The sequence below is a fragment of the Bubalus bubalis genome, chromosome 4, assembly GCF_019923935.1.
Source record: "Bubalus bubalis isolate 160015118507 breed Murrah chromosome 4, NDDB_SH_1, whole genome shotgun sequence".
In the NCBI taxonomy this organism is placed as follows: Eukaryota; Metazoa; Chordata; class Mammalia; order Artiodactyla; family Bovidae; genus Bubalus; species Bubalus bubalis.
Genome location: NC_059160.1, coordinates 105,276,685 through 105,300,947, shown reverse-complemented (window position 1 = coordinate 105,300,947; position 24,263 = coordinate 105,276,685). Strand labels below are relative to the sequence as shown.

General features: G+C 33.7%; 1 protein-coding gene across 4 annotated transcripts in view; it reads left to right on the top strand.

The window, feature by feature from the left end:
* Positions 1-24,263, top strand: part of LRRIQ1 (leucine rich repeats and IQ motif containing 1) — a 227,517-nt gene that overhangs the window by 54,878 nt on the left and 148,376 nt on the right. For all 4 annotated transcript variants that reach the window (XM_044941866.1, XM_025284377.2, XM_025284378.2 and 1 more), the window contains 3 exons: positions 15,372-15,565; positions 16,359-16,486; positions 21,632-21,705. In XM_044941866.1, the coding sequence (XP_044797801.1) occupies positions 15,372-15,565; positions 16,359-16,486; positions 21,632-21,705 (396 nt within the window). The remainder of the gene's footprint in view (positions 1-15,371; positions 15,566-16,358; positions 16,487-21,631; positions 21,706-24,263) is intronic.

The window sequence follows — 24,263 nt, the reverse complement described above, 5'->3', positions numbered from 1 at the left end:
AAAGTGTTATACATACTACTGAAAATATTTTTCTTAATCCTCCCTATAGTATGAAATCATTCCCATTCCACAAAAAAAGGAACAAAGGATTAGAGAAGTTAAATAACTTGTTTATATATATATATATATATATTTTTTTTTTTTTTTCAAATAGGCGTGTGTTATTAAAATTCAGGACTGCCTGCCTCAGGGCCTGTTCATTAGTGATATACCCTAAAGTGAAGTGAAATATGCTCAGTAGTGTCGACTCTTTGCGACCCCATGGACTGTACAGTCCATGGAATTCTCCAGGCCAGAATACTGGGGTGGGGAGCCTTTCCCTTCTCCAGGGGATCTTCCCAACCCAGGTCTCCTGCATTGCACGCGGATTCTTTACCAGCTGAGCCACAAGGGAAGTCCAAGAATACTGGAGTGGGTAGCCTATCCCTTCTCCAGCAGATCTTCCCAACCCAGGAATCGAACCAGAGTCTCCTGCATTGCAGGTGGATTCTTTACCAACTGAGCTATCAGGGAAGCCTTAGTGATATATACCATACTGCTTGTTGAATGGGGCACTGGTCTTGTTAGCATAGTCCCAGAGAAAACATGATTTACGTGACTCCTGTGATGATTGTAGATTGCAGATCTTTATTGTCATAGCTTTTTCTTTTTTTAATATTTTTACTGTAACACTGGAAAAACACAAATGAATTTTTTTGGACGATCCATTTTTGAGGCCATGCTATCTGGTGCACACAAATTTATAACTGTTATCAGTTCAGTTCAGTTGCTCAGTCGTGTCCGACTCTTTGCAACCCCGTGAATCACAGCACGCCAGGCCTCCCTGTCCATCACCAACTCCCGGAGTTCACTCAAACTCACATCCATCGAGTCGGTGATGCCATCCAGCCATCTCATCCTCTGTCGTCCCCTTCTCCTCCTGCCCCCAATCCCTCCCAGCATCAGTCTTTTCCAATAAGTCAACTCTTCACATGAGATGGCCAAAGTACTGGAGTTTCAGCTTCAGCATCATTCCTTCCAAAGAAATCCCAGGACTGATCTCCTTTAGAATGGACTGGTTGGATCTCCTTGCAGTCCAAGGGACTCTCAAGAGTCTTCTCCAACACCACAGTTCAAAAGCATCAATTCTTTGGCACTCAGCTTTCTTCACAGTCCAACTCTCACATCCATACATGACCACTGGAAAAAACAAAGCCTGGACTAGATGGACCTTTGTTGGCAAAGTAATGTCTCTGCTTTTGAATATGTTATCTAGGTTGATCATAACTTTCCTTCCAAGGAGTAAGCGTCTTTTAATTTCATGGCTGCAATCACCATCTGCAGTGATTTTGGAGTCCAGAAAAATAAAGTCTGACACTGTTTCCACTGTTTCCCCATCTATTTCCCATGAAGTGATGGGACCAGATGCCATGATCTTAGTTTTCTGAAAGTTGAGCTTTAAGCCAACCTTTTCAGTTTCCTCTTTCACTTAACTGTTATAGGTTTCTGTTAAATTGACCCATTTTATCATTTTTAATGTCCCTTTTCAACTGTATCGGAGCTTTCTTCCTTGGTTTTGTGTGTTTGACAAAATCGAACCAGCTTTCTTTTGAACTTGGGACTTTTCTGACATTCTTAATAATTATTGGGAACCTCAGTTAGCTTCGATTTATATGGCTCATGTATATCAGTATTTACTGTATTAGAAAAAACTGAGATGTTTGTTTTTATTTGTTAATTCATTCAAAGTTTAATAAAGTCTTTGCATTTGTAACAGTTTTTGAATAATAATTGTATTTTTAAATACAAAAAAAATACAGTGAAAAGAGGGTCATTGTACACATATTTGCAAATCTCTTTAATGTCTAACAACACAAGACAGCTGGATTTCCGTGTGTCCTTCTGCATTCAATTTGCTACAATATCACACCTCATGTAGCCTCTGGAAAGCTCCACTATACACTTTTGAGCAAATGCGAGTAGAAAAGACAAATGGCCTCTTAGAATTATTATGAAAACAGGTTTAACTCCATGAAATCTTTAAAAAGTATCTCTGGATGGGGACACTGGACCACATTTTGAGAACTGCTGTTTTAGTGTTTACATAATACATCTTTCTCTAACCTTTCACTTACAGTATTTCTACAAGTTCTCTTCTTGGAATTTTTTTACTATAACAGAAAAATGTGTTGTTTTGTTATTGTTTTATCTAAAATGCCTGACAAACTCAGTTTGATTTGTAGCCTTTAAGTCCCTGATAGTGTAATCAATAATTAAGTATAATTATTGAGATATTTGAGATTCAATTACTCTATTACTATTTGATTCTATTTGTTCTTCCTTTTCTGCTTTTTTCCCCCTCTTTTCTTGCCTTCTTTTACTTTTGCTGAGGATTTAAATTATTATATTTTTCTTTTATATTTTCAGTTTTATATTCTTTTAGTATTCTTTTGGCTTACCATAGGTGTTATATCATTCCTTCTTTCTTTACCAAATCTAAGTTTATTTACCACCTTCCTCTTTATTCCAAGGCAATTCTAGGATCTTAGAAAATTGAATTTATTCCTTCCCAACTTAATGTACTATCAGTGTGTTATTAACTCTGCATGCATATATATGTGTCTATATGTGTGTTTTGAATGCCTTAAGACAACATTATTTTATAATGTCAATATCATTTGGATTTTCCAAATTTGCTGACATGTTGAGCGCAGCACTTTAATAGCATCATCATTTAGGATTTTAAATAGCTCTGCTGGAATTCTATCACCTCCATTAGCCTTATTGGCAATAGTGCTTCCTAAGGCCCACTTGACTTTGCACTGCACAATGTCTGGCTCTGAGGAGAGACTACACCATCGTGGTTATCCGCGTCATAAAGATCTTTTTTTTGTACAACTCTTCTGTGTATTCTTTCCATCTCTTCTTGCTGTCTTCTGCTTCTGTTAGGTCTTTACCATTTCTGTCCTTTATTGTGGCCATCTTTGAATGAAATGTTCCTTTGATATTTCCAGTTTTCTTGAAGAGATCTCTAGTCTTTCCCTTTCTGTTATTTTCCTCTATTTCTTTGCATTGTTCATTGTTCATGCTAGTAAGGTTATGCTCAAAATATTCTAAGCTAGGCTTCAGAATTACATGAACCAAGAACTTCCAGATGATCAAGCTGGGTTTAGAAAAGGCAGAGGAACCAGAGATCAAATTGTCAACATTTGCTGGATCATAGAGAAAGCAAGGGAATTCCAGGAAAAACATCTACCTCTGTTTCATTGACTAAAGTCTTTCACTGTGTGGATCATAACAAACTGTGGAAAACTCTTAAAGAGATGGGAGTACCAGTATCCTGCATCCTGAGAAGCCTGTATGTGGGTCAAGAAGCAACAGTTAGAATCCAGTATGGAACAACTGACTAGTTCAGGATTGAGAAAAGAGTATGACAAGGCTGTGTGTTACCCTGTTTGTTTAACTTATATGCAGAGGACATCATGCAAAATGCCAGGCTGTATGATTTACAAGCTGGAATCAAGATTGCTGGGAGAAATATCAGATAAGCAGATGATACCACTCTAATGGCAATAAGTGAAGAGGAACTAAAGAGCCTCTTGATGAGAGTGAAGGAAGAAAATGAAAAAGCTGGCTTAAAACTCAATATTAAAAAAAAAAAAAAAAAAAAGTAAGATCATGACATCTGGTCCCATCACTTCATGGCAAATAGAAGGGGAAAGGGTGGAGTAGTGACAGATTTCCTCTTCTTGGGCTCTAAAATCACTGTGGATGGTGACTGCAGCCATGAAATTAGATGCTGCTTGGCAGGAAAGCTGTGAAAAACCTAGACAGTGTTAAAAAGCAAAGACATGATTTTGCCAACAAAGGTCCATATAGTCAATGCTATGTGTGGTCTTTCCAGTAGTTATGTATGGACGTGAAAGCTGCACAATAAAGAAGGCAAAGCACTGAAGAATTGATGCCTTTGAACTCCGGTGCTGGAGAAGACTCTTGAAAGTCCCTTGGACTGCAAGGAGATCAAACCAGTAGATTTAGGAAATCAACCTTGAATACTGTTTGGAAGGACTGATAATGATGCTGAAGCTCCAATACTTTGGCCACCTGATGTGAACAGCTAACTCATTGGAAAAGACCCTGATGCTGGGGAAGATTGAAGGCAGGAGAAGAGCGCAACAGACGACAAGATGGTTGGATGGTATCAATGGACATGAACATGCACAGACTCCAGGAGACGGTGAGAGACAGGGAAGCCTGGCATGCTGTAGTCCATGGTGTCACGAAAATTGGACATGACTTGGCAACTGAAAAACAACAATAAAAGTCAGTTTTAAAACCTTTCCATTGATCTTTATTCTACCTTTTGTCTGTGATATCCCTTTCCCTTGAAGAATATGCGCATGTGCACACACACACACACATCTGTGTGTATGTATTTTGAGATACCTGCTTATCATTTGATATGCATTTGCTGCATTGTGATTGTATCCTATTTTATTATGGTTTCCTTGCCTAGGTTGATGTGCAACAACCTAATTGTTGATCCTTGGAAGAAAAAATTATTTCCCCTTTAAAGACTTTTCTCTTGGCCATTGTTTTCATCAGTTTACTCTGATATTCCTACCGTAGTGACTTTTGTATTCACCCTGCTTGAATCCACTGTACCTCTGAAACCAGTGGTTTGGCATCTTTATTCAGTCTTGAAAATTTCTGAGCTATCATTTCTTTATATAAATATATAGATGTAGATATATATTCCCTCTGTATTCTATAGCCCCCTTTATGTTTTATAATTCTCTGACATTTCCCTTGCATCTCTACGTGTCATTCTGGATGTTTCCTATGACTCAAATTATAGTTCACTAATTCTCTCTTTAGCTGTGTCTAATAGAATGTGCGATCTATTCATAAAGGCTTGTTTGCAGTTACGTAGGTTTTCAAGTTTAAAACTTTTATTTGCTTCTTTGGTTTAGAATTCAATTCACATTTTATAGTACCTTATACATAAGTTTTAGATTTTAATTTTCTTTAATAGGCTCAGCAGAGTTTTGATAATTTCTGTGTCTGGTAACTCTATTATCTGGATACCTTGTTTATAGTTTCGATTATATGTTGTTTTCTGGCTCTGTCGTCACATGATGTTATCCAACTGTTTAGTTTTTTTTTGTTAATTTACAGTCAGAGAATACTAAGAAAAACAAAACTACAGAATCAATTTGAGGCGATGATTTTATTATTTTTTTTCTCCAGTGGTTTTTGCTATTTAAAGCCACAAGCATTAGCAATTTCTGTTCAGCTAATCCATATTTTGGTATTGATATTATTTAATCTAGTCTTCAGTACCTTGGGAACTATTCTATATTTGTATTAATGTGAAGCACATGGAGGTCCTAACCATACGTTAAGTAGGGATTCTTGTTCCTCTTTTGCTGAGAAGAGATGTGGGGTCAATTTTGATCCCCTGGTGCTACAAGGGATCAGATTTTCCTTTTCAAATTAATCAATATCCTGAATGATATCCATGTGTTCACCTCATCTCTTCTGGAACTTAATCCTCTCATTCTACATAATATCATTTATTCTTATGTGCCTTCAGCTACGTTTATATTTTTTCTCATTACCTAGTCCATTGTTACTGTAAGCAGAATGTCTTTGCTACATTTTCTATTTTCCCTCTTCTCCTCTCAGGTCTTATTTTGACTTACTTGATATTTCCCCCCTCATCTCCTCCTTTTTTCCTCAATTGTTTTATAGTTATATACTTTATTAATTTAGTGGTAACCAAAGAAATTATAAAATATACTCAGTTTATCTCAAGTTAATTGATTTTTCAGAATTTTAAGTGTATTTTTATTGAAACCTTCAAGCTACACAATTATGGTTATTTTGTACAGTCAGTGTTTGCACATATTTGCCCATGTTTATTGCTTTTATGCCCTTTATTCTTTTTTTCATTTAAGATCTTCAATCACCATCATTCTTCATGATACAGATACTTTAAAAATTTTTTCTAAGAACTGAACCAGTTTGTGGAAGATTCAGTTTTTCTGTAAATGAATTTACTTAATGTTTATTGTTGAATTATAATTTAACTGGGTGTATTTTTCTAAATTGAACTTCATTTTCTTTCAATAATCTATATTATTTTATTACTTTTTAACTTTCAATGTTGCTTTAAGAAATCAGCTCTTAAATTTCTGAAACTTTGAGGATATTTCCCATGTCTTTTCAAGTATTTTTTTCTTGTTATTCCTATTATGAATTTTTATTCTGATGTGTCTAGACATGGATTTCTTTTAATTCATCCTGTTGGGGTCTGATGAAATTATTGAACTTGTGATTTTCACTTTTAAATTTTATCTGTTAGTCATTATCTCTCTTCAAAAGTTATCTTCCTCATTTTGTTGAAGTACTTCATATACACTAGATCTTCTGACTCTTGTCTCCACATTTCCTATATTATATCTTTCTGCCTTTCTTTACTTCCTCTAGTTAATTTTTATATGTTCCAATTAATAATTTCTAATTTACTGTTAATCCTAGTCATTGAGTTTTTATTTTGAGTTAATTCTGATTTTCGTGTGGGTCTAGCTTTGCTGGAATTTGTTATTTCTGATAACTCTTACGGCATCTTATTTCTTTGTGTATTTCATGTACTTTTTGTTACCTGTTTCTTTCTTACACTTTGTGATTTTTCCTAGTTATGAGATTAAAGTTTGTTCTTTAGAGACTTTTTCGGATTTCAAAGGACAGAAGCAATGTAGAATCATTTGTACTACATCTTTGGTGGAAGTTTTCTGCTCACCATTATTGTGAATTTGAATTGCAAACCTATGGGAGAGTCAGCTTGTGTTTATTATTTTAAAGGAAGGACTGTTTCCCTTTTTCACTGAGTTTTGAGGTTTTGAGATAGGTAGTTTAATTTTCTGTCTTCTGGTTGGGTATAGCTGATTGGGGTTCCAGTTTACTTGGGGTTGTCTGTCATACTTGCTTACTGTTGGTGAATTTTAACTTTTGTTTCCTCAAATTGTGAGGCTATAGAAATTGATGATCTTCATATTCATCGGATTTAACAAGTTTTCTCACTCTGAAAACTGGCTTTGCCGTTCTGCTTACTTCTCTTTGCCTACCATATCTATTCAGATTTTGGACTGAGAATTCTTCCTTAACAGCTCGTTTGGAAATGCTTTAAAAAAATGTAGTTACTGCTTTTAGTTATTTTCAAGGGTAAAGATCTCACTATCTGAACAGAAATTTCTGGAAATTGAATTTTGTATCTTTTTCTAACTTTTAATCTACATAATCGTATTTTCTATAAATTATAATGTAAAATGATAAAATAACAATCCATATTCCCACCATCCAGATACAGCCAGTATTGATGAACTTTCTAGATTGTTTTTAATCCATTTTAAAAATCACTACTGTAATATTGTTTTGAAATTAACTTTATTCACTTAACAATAAATTGTGAATAATTGTCCATGTCATTTTTTTTAATTCTAGTTGAATTTATCAAGTAAATGATACTTGAGCAGATATTCTGTCTATATACATTTTCTATTTCCATGAGGACACAATACAGTCTTAGGACTGTACAAGAAGTTATGAGTTTTATATTACAAGTAAAGCTATTTTTATAAAAACAGATTTTCATATTTCTAATAGGAATGTGAAACTGTAAATAATTTATGTTAAGAGAAAAGATATTTCATGCCTATTATTTCAGGAAATTAGAAAAAAATTATCACATATAACTAATAAGAAAATAAAAACTGTAATAAACATAGCTAATACCTGAATAGAAATTCAAAACTCTTTGAGGAATAGCAAATGTAAAATGGTAAACAAAATGACCTGCTTTATGAAGAAGATATGTTATACAAAAAAATGTGATCAAAGTATGAAATCACTTGAATGAACACTATCTGTAACAATTCAGGCATTGATGCCTACTTTTTCTATGTAAATGAATCTACTTAGGATAAAGATTAAAGAAGGTTTAGATAATTAAGTAAAGTTTAATTAAATATTAAAAAATGTTTAATAAAACCTGTGATTATTAAAGTATATGTAAAGAGATGTGTTCTAGGCATATATTTTTTATTCCAATAGTGAAGTAACAGTTTATTGTTTTTGTTTAGTCCCTAAGTTGTGTCCAACTCTTTTACAAGCCCATGGATTGTAGCCCACCAGGCTTCTCTGTCCATGGGATTTCCCAGGCAAGAATACTGGAGTGGGTTGCTATTTCCTTCTCCAGGGGAACTTCCCGATCCAGGGATCAAATCTGCGTCTCCTGCACTGGCAGGTGGATACTTTACCACTGAACGACCTGAGAAACCCTCATGGACATTGCTCCATTGCATTTTTATATGTTTGTTTCTGCGTTTAAACTAGAGGCTAACTTGATTTTACTCCTTCATAACTGGTTTCTGCTCAACTACCTGAATAATATATCCTTTGTCCTTGATTGATAAATTCAGCAAGACATCTTATTGTCAGTAAACTCACATAAGTTTTTCTTAGAATACAATGTTTTTAAACTATAGATTTTTCTTCCTTAATTTCTGGAAATTTTTTTTATATAAATTTGAAAGCTTTTTTGGCTTAGTTCTATTTCTCAATCATAGATGATCTACATTTTGGTTGACTTTGTCATGTCTGTTTTTATCTAATTAATGTAATCCATGTCATTTTATCTCTGCTTCTAAATATTTTATTCTCACTGTGGCTATCTCTTCTTTGTGAGCCATCCGATCTTTAGCTCTCTGTTCTGTACACTGGTTTTTCCAAATGATTTGTCACTTCTGTTATGGTGCTATTTTGCTCCATTTGTTTACCTACTCCTGTTATTTTAGTGTATTTGAATTCTCATTACATTAAATTTCTTTAAATGTTCTTTCCTAGCCCAAAACATTTTCAACATATTTTCTTCTTCCTCATGTGTTCTTCAGAGTAGGATCCTTACTGTATTATATATTTTTCTGAAGCAAAGTATCCCCAAATTTAGCAGCTTAAACCCACAGACATTTATCACCTCCTGTTTTCTGTGGATCGGGAGTCTGGAACCGGCTCGGCTGGGAGGCTCTGGCTCAGGGTTTCTCTTGAGGTTGCAGTGCAGCGGTGCCACCGGGCTGCCACCACCTCAAGGCTCAGTGAGGCTGAAAGGCCTCCTTTCCATCTCACATTCACATGGTTGTTGGCAGACCTCAGTACCTAGTTTTTAGATGATTTCCTTCTCTTTTCTTCATTAGGCATGCACACGCACGCACAAATGCACATCTTCCCCATCCTCCCGCATTGGTAATAGTTAGGCCAGTGTTTTACACATCCTGCCAAATCTCTTTTGCCATTTCGCTAAATTTCCTCTACAATTTTGATCTTGAAATCTAACAGATATGCCCTCCTGTCTATGAACAGTGTTCCCACAATTTGGCTGTGTAGCAAACCCTTCGAATGATTGATAGCATCAGTTTTTTCTCATTTTTGTTGAGTCCAACAACCATTTGGTAATAGTGGTAAATATAGAATAAAATATAGAATATTTTATATTCTATATAAATTAAGAATTATATAAATTCTTATTTATTCTGAATCTATATAAATTCAGAATTAAATATAGAATAATAATTCTATTCAGTACTTGCTCTGATTTTTTAAAAAATAAATTGTTTTTAAAATTATTATAGAATAAGTACACTCTCATTTAAAAGGAGAAGGAAATGGCAACCCACTCCAGTATTCTTGCTTGGAGCATCCCATGGACAGAGGAGCCTGGTGGATTACAGTCCATGGGGTCACACAGAGTCAGGCATGGCTGAGTGACTCACACTTTCGCATTTAAGAATTAAAACCTAGAAAAGAATACAGTGTATACAGTTTAACTTCTCTCTGTCTGCTTCTTCCATTCTCTTTCTTATTTTGAGGAGTAACCACCATTTACAGTTGCTTACAAATCAATCTAGGCCTTGTTCAATGTAATACAGTCATAGAGGTGTATATTTAATATAAGGTATACTCAATAGCTAAAATCCTATGTATGCAACTTGGATTTTACATGCAAAAATACATCATGGGCATTCTTCTATGTTAGATTAGTTCATATTGAAGATTATACATATTCATTTTATAGATGCTCCATGATTTATTTGGGCTTCCCTTGTGGCTCAGCTGGTAAAGAATCCACCTGGGTTTGATCCCTGGGTTAGGAAAATCCCCTGGAGAAGAGAAAGGCTATCCACTCCAGTTCTGGCCTGGAGAATTCCATGGACTATATAGTCCATGGTGTCACCAAGAGTTGGACATAACTGAATGACTTTCACATCATAATTTATTTTACTATTCCCTTATTGATAGACATTTAACTTTTATCCATTTCTTTGCTTTTTAAATAATATGGCAAGGAATCTCTCTATATGTTACTTCATAGTTGTGTGTGTGTTACTATATAATTGATTCCTAGAAGTAGACATGCTCAAACATTCCTTAATATCTGAGGCTTGAAATCATGATAATTTCACCAGATTGGATTCTCTAATGGAATCTCTACAGACAAGTGTACCTTCTCTGTATATTGATAGAGAATCATAACGTCTTAATATCTGAAATTGGCTGATTTGTTGTTGTTTGGCCACTCAGTTGTGTCCAACTCTCTACAACCCCATGGACTGCAGCACACAGGCTTCCCAGTCCTTCACCATCTGCCAGAGTTTGTTCAAACTCATGTCTATTGAGTCCGTGATGCCAACCATGAGATCCAACAATCTCATCCTCTGTCATCCCCTTCTCTTCCTGCCTTTAGTCTTTCTCAGCATCAGGGCCTTTTCCAGTGAGACAGCTCTTCCCATTAGGAGGCCAAAGTATTGGAGCTTCAGCCTCAGCATCAGTCTAATTAGCTGATGAATTTTAGTTCTTCCTAGCCTAACATGTCACACCCTGATTGTTGTTTCTCACATATTCAGGCAGCCCTGAGTGGTATGTTCAAGGAACAGCCAGGAGGTCAGCTTGTTAGAATGAACCAAGAGAAAGGGATAGTAGAGGATTAGTTCAGAGATGGGGTATTGTGGGCCATTTTAAGGACTTTGAAGGGGCTTCTCACCATTATCAAATATCTAAAAAGTAGTCAACACTCACTGTCTCCCTCCCACTGCACTGTGGCTTTCCCTCCCACTGCACTGTGGCTTTCCTTCTATTACTCGATGGGGACCTCTAGCAAAATTCTTCTGCTGCATCATTACTTGCTAAGGCAGTGGCCTTTTCTCCTCATTTGCCTACTCTGGCTCACACTGTCAACTGTATATAATTTAGTGTAAATAGAAATACCTTTGATAATTGTAAAATGTATATTTATTCATCACTGCGATCAGCACAGAATCTCATTTGCCTTTTCTTTTCCCAATTATTCTCCTGCTTTATGTGCTGTTTCCTTTTACTTTTAGCTTTTGTGTCAGATTATTTGCCTTTCTTCAGTGTGTAACCTGAAGTTTCATGCTTGGTTCTCCTCTTAGGTGACCGTTGAAAAGTTTCACAAGTGCATTCCCTGCTCTAAATGAGCTAATAGAAAATCCTGTTCTTGATTAGCTCTAAGAAACTTAAGAGCAATGTGCATGGCTTTAAAAAATATTAAGCTTATGGAAGTAGATTGCTTAAGGCATTTAAATATTTGATAAAGGACATTTTATTTTATACAACTACAAATTAATATTAATTAGCATTTCCTTTTGATTGAAATGACTTATTTGCTTGAGCAGGTTAATTGATGTTCAGTTCAGTTCAGTTCAGTTGCTCACTTGTGTCTTACTCTTTGCGACCCCATGAACTGCAGCACACCAGGCTTCCCTGTCCATCACCAGCTCCCGGAGCTTACCCACACTCATGTCCATTGAGTCGATGATGCCATCCAACCATCTCATCCCCTGTCATCCACTTCTCCTCCTGCCCTCAATCTTTCCCAGCATCAGGGTCTTTTCAAATGAGTCAGTTCTTCACATCAGGTGGTCAAAGTATTAGAGTTTCAGCTTCAACATCAGTCCTTCCAATGAACACCCAGGACTGATTTCCATTAGGATGGACTGGTTGGATCTCCTTGAAGTCCAAGGGACTCTCAAAAGTCTTCTCCAACACCACAGTTAAAAAGCATCAAATCTTTGGTGCTCAGCTTTCTTTAAAGTCCAAATCTCACATCCATACATGACCACTGGAAAAACCATAGCCTTGACTAGAAAGACCTTTGTTGGCAAAGTAATGTCTCTGCTTTTTAATATGCTATCTAGGTTGGTCATAACTTTCCTTCCAAGGAGTAAGCATCTTTTAATTTCATGGCTGCAGTCACCATTTGCAGTCATTTTGGAGCCCAAAAAAATAAAGTCAGCCACTGTTTCCATTGTTTCCCCATTTATTTGCCATGAAGTGATGGGACTGAATACCATGAAATTACTTTTCTGAATGTTGAGTTTTAAGCCAACTTTTTCACTCTCCTCTTTCACTTTCATCAAGAGGCTCTTTAGTTCTTCACTTTCTTCCATAAGGGTGGTGTCATCTGCATATCTGAGGTTATTAATATTTCTTCTGGCAATCTTGATTCCAGCTTGTGCTTCTTCAAGCCCAATGTTTCTCATGATGTACTCTGCATAGAAGTTAAATAAGCAGGGTGACAATATACAGCCTTGGCATACTCCTTTTCCTATTTGGAACCAGTCTGTTGTTCCATGTCTGTTGTTCCAGTTTATTTTGATCCACATGGTCAAAGGCTTTGGCATAGTCAATAAAGCAGAAATAGATGTTTTTCTGGAACTCTCTTGCTTTTTCCATGATCCAGTGGATGTTGGCAATTTGATCTCTGGTTCCTCTGCCTTTTCTAAAACCAGCTTGAACATCAGGAAGTTCACGGTTCACATATTGCTGAAGCCTGGCTTGGAGAATTTTGAGCATTACTTTACTAGCATGTGAGATGTGTCCAAGTGTGTGGTAGTTTGAGCATTCTTTGGCATTGCCTTTCTTTGGGATTGGAATGAAAATTGACCTTTTCCAGTCCTGTGGCCACTGCTGAGTTTTCCAAATTTGCTGGCATATTGAGTGCAACACTTTCACAGTGTCATCTTTCAGGATTTGAAATAACTCAACTGGAATTCCATCACTTCCACTAGCTTTGGTCATAGTGATGCTTCCTAAGGCCTACTTGACGTCACATTCCAGGATGTCTGGTTCTAGTTGAGTGATCACTTCATCGTGATTATCTGGGTCGTGAAGATCTTTTTGTACAGGTCTTCTGTGTATTCTTGCCACCTCTTCTTAATATTTTCTGCTTCTGTTAGTAGATATGATTACAAAGAATTCTAAACTGAAGTATTTTCTGTTTCAGCAGATTTTAAATGGGTTCAGTCATTTCCGACTCTTTATGACCCCATGGACTGTATAGTCCATGGAATTCTCCAGGCCAGAATACTGGAGTGGCTACTGGAGCAGCTGTTCCCTTCTCCAGAGGATCTTCCCAACCCAGGGATTGAACCCAGGTCTCCCGCATTGCAGGCAGATTCCTTACCAGCTGAGCCACAAGGGAAGCCCAAGAATACTGGAGTGGGTAGCCTGTCCCTTCTCCAGTGACTCTTCCCAACCCAGGAATTGAACCAGTGTCTCCTGAATTGCAGGCAGATTCTTTACTAACTGAGCTATGAGGAAGCCCATATTGAAGCTAATATATATTTATTATTGTATGTTATATATTATTTCTAATACCTTGGAGTTGATAGCATATGTTGGCTCATTTTAGTCAAATATCTTATAGGGCAGAATAATTCACTCCTTGATAACATCAGATAATAATTTTCTCTCGGTCATAATTGCTATTTTATATTACAGGAAAATACCAATACATTAATTCTAAATAAGAATTTTAAAAAATACGATTATTGTCTGGATTAAAAATTGAGTCTTTCTTTTGTTCCTTTGGGTCTTCTATGCCTTTTCCTGATTCTCTTAGGTATTGCAAAATTTTTCATTATGTGAAAATTTACATTTTAGCATAAAATTTTTTATGAAAAATAATCATCCATAGCATTAAGTTGCTTTATTTTACTCCAACTATTAGATATACTGTAATTAAAATTTTTTTCTTAATATGTATCTTTGTGAAGTATTTTTACAATATACTCAGAATTCAAGTTATTACACTATCTGAATTTTTAAAAGATGATACAAAGAATTAAGTTTTCTCATGAAATCTTGGTAATATTACTTGATTCTTCCTTTTATTTATCCATTGTAGGTATAAACAAACCATCTGCCCTTTCTGTAAATCACAGTATATAATAAAAAGATAAATCTTGGATTAAATGCTTTAAATTCCTTCAGGAACAATTAATTACATATATTCCCAATTTTAATTTGTATTCATAATTATGTTTCTTTTAAAATCATCTTTTAATTTATTATCATATAACATTTTTGGTAGAAAAACTATTTCATCATTTAATTGAAAAAGATACTTTGTGCAGACTTGGCAAAAAGTCAGAAGGAGGTTCAGTTCTCTAATGTCTAGTTCAGTGACTCCCATCTGCATGATACTCACAGAAGACATTCTGCTTACTAGTACTCACCCTAAAGCTTAAGTTATATTTCAGTTTCTGGAAATGCTTATTTCACATAACAGAGTAGTAACTACAGAGAAGTTATATAGTAGAATGTTCACTCTAAATAATTTTTTTTTATATTTTTAATATCTTCCATGAAATTTTTATAGACTTCCTTAGCATCTCTTTCCAGTGATCACTTATTTAAACAACCTTCTCAGTTTTTTCTTTATAGTCACTGAGCTGTAGTCTAATCTAAGGCTCCTCTGATATTTTTTAGATGGAAATCATTGATTTTTTGTTTATTTGTGTAAAAACAAGGCCACTGTCACAATCTTATAATACCAGAAAAATATACTAATATTTTATTGATATTAATAAGTTATACCTACTTCATTAGTGAATCTAAGGTAGATATTTCAATGGTATGAAAATTACATTCTATTAATATATAACCAACTTAACCAAACATTCAAAAGTCAAAGACTCTGAAACTGAATTTAAAACTGTTATTTTTTCAATGATTACACCCCCTTCCTTGTTATATTTTCATTTGAAATACAACATTCAATGCCCAATATATGACTTCTAGTATTTTGTTCAATTTTGAAGTGGTATATAATTGTCATTCAAAAATAAGTCTCTCCAGTATAAGTTCAAATAATAATGCATTTTACTCTTACACATATTTTTTCCTCAGAAAATGGAGCTAAGTCTTGTAATTAAGAATATTCAGAAATAAAAAATGCAGTCATTTAGCAGAAAATTGAAACTCTAGAGTTTGGAAGAATGTATGATAAAGTGCCTGGAAAATTTTTCTTCCAGGTGGCTTAGAATCATTGAAAAATCTTCAGCAACTGATCGTGGACCATAATCAGTTAATTAGTACAACAGGTCTTTGTGATACACCTACCCTTATATACCTGGATTGTTCACATAATCATCTTACTGAAGTTGAGGGCATTGAAAACTGTGGATTGCTCCAAATACTGAAGTTACAGGGAAATTATCTAAGTGAGGTAATTGATTTGGATTAATTTGATTAACACAAAATTTTTCTTTTGCTGCAAATATCAACCACACATTTTAAAAGCAGTTTAATTTTTCTTTTTGCTTATCAACTGAATTTGATTACCAGTTTAAACTATTATGTACTTTTCACTATTTATTTATTTTTTTTAATTTTATTTTATTTTTAAACTTTACAATATTGTATTGGTTTTGCCAAATATCGAAATGAATCCGCCACAGATATACATGTGTTCCCCATCCTGATCCCTCCTCTCTCTTCCCTCCCCATACCATCCCTCTGGGTCGTCCCAGTGCATCAGCCTCAAGCATCCAGTACCATGCATCGAACCTGGACTGGCGACTCATTTCATACATGATATTATACATGTTTCAATGCCATTCTCCCAAATCTTCCTACCCTCTCCCTACTTTTCACTATTTAAAAACTGTTCAACATTATTACAATATCTTATAAACAAATGAATTCAACATTAGTTTTTAATAATACTAAAATATAGATCATAACTTTTCAGTTATGATTCAGTGTATAAGTGGGACCAAATTTATCTGCAATTGTAATTAAGATTTGTCATGAAGGCTTTTAATTTAAAATATGCTAATTATGAAAATTATTATTGGAATTTTATTTATAATAACACTCTCAAATATTATACTTTGATTTATGATATGCTGTTTATCAGAATATATCTGTTAGTTTTGGTAGTGTTTATATGTTTAAATTTGTTTAAATGATAAAAATATTTTGCCTAATATAAGCTAATAACTCAACTTTAAATATAGCTTCCATTCTTGGGGAATCACGTTCTTCTCAGAGAATTGCACTTGGATGATAACAGCATTTCAACTATGGAAACATTTTCTTCATACTGGCTGCCTTTACTGCAAATCCTGACTATCTCTCAAAACAGGTACAAGTATAATTTGCTTTATTAAGCTTAAAGGCAGTGAATGATTAATGTAAATGTATGAGCTTCATAACAAGTAGAAAAGCTGTTAGGTTTTTCCAATAATTCAAGGAATGTACATTATAATAACTTGGTGCATAAATTATAAATCTATCTTCATGTATTGACATATCCTCAAATTTTAGTAGGATTTTAATTGTCACTGATCTTACTCATTTTGTTCCTTCTCACTCAAAAATGTACTTATGGAAATTTCTCAGGGCAGATTTGTTTGTATTTGTAAAGATACCCTCCTTGGAAAATACAGGAGGTAGTTAATTTAATTCAGAAGGATGTCTCATTCTCTCAAATGGTACTTATTAAGTCCTGGAAGAACGATTTTTAATCTGCTCTCAACTTGCATGTCTTTTTGAAACTGTTAAGACAGATTTAAATTTGATTTCCCTAAGGATATAAAGTAACACTTAAAAAAATACCTTAATATTAAATCGAGATGGGTACCTGCCACAGAAGATCCATTTGAAACCACCAAACATCTGGATCTTTGCAGAGAATAGCTGTCTAAAACTGAAACTGAAACAGGAGTACAAGATGTATATGCCTCTCTCTGTTTAATATTTCATTGAGGCCTATTAACTCTAATATGATTAATTTGGTCATCAAAGGCACAAGAAGTAAGGGAAAGGAGCTATCTTTTACAAGAAGTTGTTTCTGCGAGTGGTATAATTCTTGCAAAACAAGTGAACAAAGACAACTCATTGTTTTATATATATATATATCCCCTACCAAACATAATTTTCTTTCAATTTCTGTCACAATAGTGCTCATCCTTTGAGTCTTAAATGATTTGACTTCTGCCCATTAAACTATTCCACAATTTGACATATCAAAAACTGAATTTGTATTTTAAAATTTCTTCTAGTTGTTCTAATCATATCTGAAATATGAAAGTTGATTTGCCTTTAAAAAGATATTTATTCCTGAACAGCACTGCCAGATAATGCTCTTTAAGTAATTTAGACCATCACAAACTTATCAAATCTTTTCACAGTATTTTTCAGGTTAGAAATGCAATTTCTGTAGAAATACTCAGTTTATGCTTTGGACAGACGGAGTAAAGCACTCAGTTACTGACATATCTAACATTTTATAGAACTAGATTTCATGCCACATTGATGAGCATAATAGTCTTAAATAATTTAGAAAATATTTAAGACATCAACATTTTTGAGAAATAATTCCATTATTTCTTTGGACAATTTCAATCGTCAAAGGAATATTCTGCTTTTAAAAATTAAAGTTAACACTAGCTAATAGACTTTTGCACTATCAATATGATGTGTCTTCTTTCTCATATCAATTATAGATGACCAGGAATTTTATAAAATGAACTATTTAAAAAATTGTAGATTTGATAACAATAACTGGGATACTTAAACCAAATAATCCTTATTTATAATTTTGTTTGCAGCAATTAACTTCTTAACACTTGGATATTCAGGTGGTGTTTGCTATATTGGGTGATACGAAACTGAGTAACATATGTCCTTACCCTCAAAATCTCTTAGAAATAAAAGAAAAATCTGGTGCACTTAGCTATATAAAAAAGTGGTAAAATTATATAATATATATTATTTTGCATTTTTAAACAATATCACTTATATTTGAAGGGGTTTTTTTTTGTGTGTGTATGAGTTTCTGAAAGCTTTTAACTAAATAACCTACCATTTTGAGAAGATAAGTGAATAAGTCCTGAGGGCACCAGGGAAATGTGATTGATAGAAATAAACATGTAAATTAGTGAAATTATCTCCTAAAATCAGTGAAAAAATAATCTTTATACTAGGTATTTTTCACAAGAAGCTAATACCATTAACTGTAGAAATTACCCATATTATGTTAAGCTTTTACCATGTGAGTTGACTTTTTCAGAACTACTTTAGGTTTGGTAAAACTCAGGATCAATAGATCTGGCTGGGTTTGAATTCTGAATTAACGACTTACCTGTCAGTTGACACTGAGCAAATCTTTTCTCACTACCTGATCCTCAGTTTTTTCACATATAAAAGGTGTGGTAATACCTACCTTACCTATTTTACAGGATTTTGTGATTATTCAAAACAATACTGTATGTCAGTACATGTTGCAAACCTGAGGAGAATTTTATAAATGTGATATTTGGATTTGTGGTTGGCATGTCTTTTAAAATGTACATATTTTTCTTTTAATTTTTGATAAATATTTTCATCACAAGGAAGAAATTATGTATCCATATGCTTTTTTCCAACAAATCAAATACATATAAAGAATGATGCTTACTGCTTATTGTTTGAAATACTTGTTTCATCCTGACTTCTGTTTTGAATTTTCCTTAGGACATGTGACTGTTTTAAGTTTTTCTCAGTGGAGTTCTAACTGGAAGACTCTCCAGCTTCATAAGTCTTTCCTCTTCCAGTGAGACTCTAAGTAGGAGCAGAAAGTGGAAACTATTTCCCATTGGCTGCTCATTGTACAAATCTTTTGCTTTTTGTCGTCTTTGAAATTTATATCTTTTTTATGCCCAGGGCTAATGTGACAAGGTCAAATGGTATTAGGTTTTCACTAATGTCCTTTGTCTTTCTGGTTTGAATTTTCTTGGAAAAAAATATACACAGAATGTCAGTAAAAGGAAAGTTATAGAGGTTAAAAAAAATGATTCTACTATTAGGTTTCTGCCATCCTAATGAATAGTCATAAAGGTGAATGAATAGCCAGTTTTCTTGATTAAAATTTCCAAAAAAAAGAATATGATTCTAAAAGCATGGTTCTCTGAAAAGATAAAATTCTGCTATTATAAAAAATATGTAGTTAAACCAAATATTTCTTTACCTCAAGAAATACTTTATTTTTGCAAAGAGAATTTTATTTTCAATTTTAAAACTTGATTGGTTATTTTTAGTTGATGTCTCTTATAACCTATATGTTACCAAATGTTGCCACATATAACTTATTTGTTAAAAACATGAGATATTCTGACAAAAGAGAAAAACTCAGTATCTATTAATCTTTCAAAATCCTTTTAGCATAAGGGCAAATATTTAGTATTAGAAATATACTAAAGGTAAAAAAAGTAAGAATTTTCTTTTAATAAATGTATTTATTAGAATTTAATAAATGTATTTATTAGAATTTACTAAATGTATTTATTTTCACTTGAAGAACTTAAATTTCTTACTTGTAATAATGATCTAGAATGCCTGAGTAGGAAATGTCATAAAATTAGAACTCACATCCATTGATTATGTATTAAAAAAGTTTTACATTTCTTTCTTTCTTTTTTAAAATACATGTGATGTTTCAGTAAATTTTGCTATTAAGGAATGTATATGCCGATAATGAACCATATATACAAATGTAATGACCAATATTTGATCACTTTTTCTTTTATTACCTTGGATATTTTCCCCTGGAATTAGTGTTGCTTAGGTGGTGTAAATAGTAGTATTGTACTTAGGATTGAATATAATCAGAGAGATCTTCTAATCTCCTTATTTAGTCTATTTTAGCATCAGTAGCATCTTCTGTTTCTCTTCTAATGTAGAACAGGATAATACAAGAGAGGAGTTAAGCTCAGCACAAGGGTTGGCTTTGTGACATGAGGCTTCCAGTCACAATATTATCCTGTAAACTTCTGATCTTAGAATAATAGTACTTTTTTTTTTTTTTTTTTTTTGCTGTTGTTGTTGTTTTTACCGTGGCAAGATGTTGGTAGGAATAAAGATGTAAAAATCTCTGCTAGGACAACTGGAGGGACATTATAAACACCAAGAAAGTAAAAGTAGAAGTTAACTTCTTTTATATGTTTTGTACCAGAGGTACTCCTTTAGTAAAAGCTTATTCTGAACATGTATGAATCTTCAGCATTTATAGAGGGTATTAATTCAGAAGACTTTTTTATTTGTAATGAGAATATATTTTATACAAAGAAATTTTCATCTTTTTTAAAGATTTAGATGAACTAGCTTAATTTTTATTGCCAAGTAGCTAGGGTAATGTGATGCTATGTAACAAAGAAAGTATAATCTTGTCTTAGTTTGAAATGCAAATCAAACTAAAATTAATTTTCCCTGCATAGCTTTTTGTTACTAATACTGTGAATATTTTCAGTATTACTTATGTTCCTTGTTTAAATGTGGGGTATTAATGATAGTTGTATCTTTAAAAATGATAGAAACTATTAAAAGCCAGAGAAAAGTTTACTGTTATTAGAATTTGAACAATGTTATATTAATGAGTATGAATTTTAAATATTAGTATATGTTTGATAAATTTAAGTATTTTATCAATAGAAAACATTTTCTATTATTCTGTTCCTTAAATGCATATTTCCAATTTAAAAACAACCCCAGTGTAACATTTTTACTTACAAGACTTATAATACTTTGAATCTAGTAAAGGAAACTTTAAAATTAAAAACAAAGTTATTGACTCTAATTAAAGTTATATTATTAATATGTAAAAATAAATAATCTTATGTTTTTTTTACTTTTAATGGTTTGTTATATGTTTGAGCCAGAGAAAATACATAGAAATTATGAATTCTTCGTAAATTTAGCCATATACAAAGACTAAACAAAACAACAGAAAGCCCATTTATTCTTATTTTAATACCAAGTACACATTAAGCTTCCTGATATTTATTATTGATATTAGCAATTCCATGATCATTTCTCTTTAGAAATAAATATAAATATTTATATATTTACATATATTATTATAAATATAGAATAAATATTTAGCATCCTATAATTGCTGTATTTTTTTAATTTTATTTTTATTTATTTTTTATTATTTTTTAATTTTATTTATTTATTTTTTTTTAAACTTTACAATATTGTATTAGTTTTGCCAAATATAGAAATTTTTTTTAATTTAATTTTATTTAACTTTACAATATTGTATTGGAATTGCTGTATTTTTTAAAAGTACTTTTAGTTAATGTTACATTATTGTATTTTATTGTGAAAATGCAACTGTTGTGTATTTCTTCCAGAGTTATAATTTATAACATTATTATTGTGTTAAATAAATATATTATTGTATAATTACATCAATAATATTAAGAACACTCCAATTTAAATTTTCTTTAAATTCCATTTTGGTTTTCAGCTTGACAAAAATCGTACCACTTTTTCATTTTGTTTCTTTGGAAAAACTGGATGTGAGCAACAATTGTCTTTCTGGTAAGTTTATAATAATACATAGTTGTTTCTCAAATATTAGGCTTTTGGGTTTCTGTTCTAAATATGGTAAGGAAATGTTCTGGGTAGATGTATATAACATACCTATACCAAATGGTGTAGAGGAGGAAAATTTTCCGTTTTCTCAAACTGGACCTGAGAATTAAACTGATGTAAGTCAGATAAATAGAAGAAAAAAAATACAAGTTTTAATTTTTCTTTTTTTTTTTTAACATATACATGAGAGTCCTCACAAGAAAATTAAGACCCCAAGAAACAGTTAAGGTTGAACTTAAATAGTAGTTGGACAAAGAGTAGTAAATTGTGAAAATGAGAGGAAGCCGAGGGGCTTGGGCACTAAGGTAGTTAATTGGATTGAAAAGTGCCTAGGACATAAAGGCTAGTTTAACAAGCTTGTTTGCATACATATCTCTTGGCGTTAGCTTCCCATCCTTAAGACAAGAATGTCTCTTTGCTTCTGTTATAGGAAAATATCTTTCACATGGGAATTTAATTTCTTGCTTTTAAGAAAAAGAAGATTAGAGTGCTCTTAAATTTGCTCCTTTTTTTTAAGTGCATTTAAAGGTCCGTCTAGTCAAGGCTATGGTTTTTCCTGTGGTCATGTATGGATGTGAGAGTTGGACTGTGAAGAAAGCTGAGCGCCAAAGAATTGATGCTTTTGAACTGTGGTGTTGGAGAAGACTTTTGAGAGTCCCTTGGACCGCAAGGAGAACCAACCAGTCCATCCTAAAGGAGATCAGTCCTGGGTGTTCTTTGGAAGGAATGATGCTAAAGCTGAAACTCCAGTACTTTGGCCACCTTATGCGAAGAGTTGACTCATTGGAAAAGACTCTGATGTTGGGAGGGATTGGGAGCAGGAGGCGAAGGGGACGACAGAGGATGAGATGGCTGGATGGCATCACCAACTCGATGGATGTGAGTTTGAGTGAACTCCAGGAGTTGGTGATGGACAAGGAGGCCTGGCGTGCTGCGATTCATGGGGTCGCAAAGAGTCGGACACAATTGAGTGACTGAACTGAACTTAAAATAGTCAAAATGCCAGAATGGCTTATTAGTGTGCCATGTATTCTAAACTCCTTTGAATGTGTGGTGAAATAATTTAATTAAAATTTTCTTTATACTTTTAAACTCATATTACTTCCATATCTTTCTGGTAAACCTTGGAAAATGTGAGAATTATATTCTTATTTAAAATTCATATATCCTATACCTATAAAAAATTAGTCTAATGAAGATAAGTAAACACATTTGTCTAACTTGTTGACACCTAACCATTACAGAGGAGACATCCATCAAAAGTTTATTAAAGAATGATGTATTGATTTGCTTAAACAATCCCTCACCCTCAAACTTCACCATCCCCAATTTTAGTCAGTCCCCTTGTAGAGATAATCACAGTTCTAAATTTGTCACCATAGGTTAAATCTGACTTTCCTACATCTTTATATCAATGGAATCAAATAGTATGTTCTTTGTTGACTCTAGATTTTGGTTGGCATTCTTGGGATATTCCACCACATCAGTCGTTCAGTTGTTTGTATCAGCAATATTTTTTTTTTTTTTTTTCTGATGTGTGGTCCCTTGCATGAATAAATCACAGTTTGTCCACTTTCCTGTTGATAAGTATTTTGTTTGCTGTTTGGGGTCAATTCAGTTCAGTTGCTTAGTGGTGTTCAACTCTACAACCCCATGGACTGTAGCACTCCACACTTCCCTGTCTCACCAACTACCGAGGTTTGCTCAAAGTCATGAACATCTGGTCAGTGATGCCTTCCAACCATCTCATCTTCTGTTGTCCCCTTTTCCTCCTACCTTCACTCTTTCCCAACATTGGGGCTTTTCTTTTTTTTTAATTTTATTTTATTTTTAAACTTTACATAATTGTATTAGTTTTGCCAAATATCAAAATGAATCCGCCACAGGTATACATGTGTTCCCCATCCTGAACCCTCTTCCCTCCTCCCTCCCCATACCATCCGTCTGGGTCATCCCAGTGCACCAGCCCATTGGGGCTTTTCTAAAGAGTCACATCTTCGCATCAGGTGGCCAAAGTACTGGAACTTCAACTTCAGCATTAGTCCTTCCAATGAATACTCAGGACTGATTTCTGTTAGGATGGACTGGTTGGATCTCCTTGCAGTCCAAGGGACTCTCAAGAGTCTTCTCCAACACCACAGTTCAAAAGCATCAATTCTTTGGCACTCAGCTTTCTTTATAGTCCAACTGTCACATCCATACATGACCACTGGAAAAACCATAGCCTTGATTAGATGGACCTTTGATGGCAAAGTAATGTCTCTGCTTTTTAATATGTTGTCTAGGTTGGTCATAGTTTTTCTTCCAAGGAGAAAGTATCTTTTAATTTCATGGCTACAGTCACCATTTGCAGTGATTTTAGAGCCCCCAAAATAAAGTCTGTCACTGTTTTCCCATCCGTTTGCCATGAAGTGATGGGACTGGATGCCATGGTTTTTGTTTTTTTGAATGTTGAGTTTTAAGCCAGCCTTTTCACTCTCCTCTTTCACTTTCATCAAGAGGCT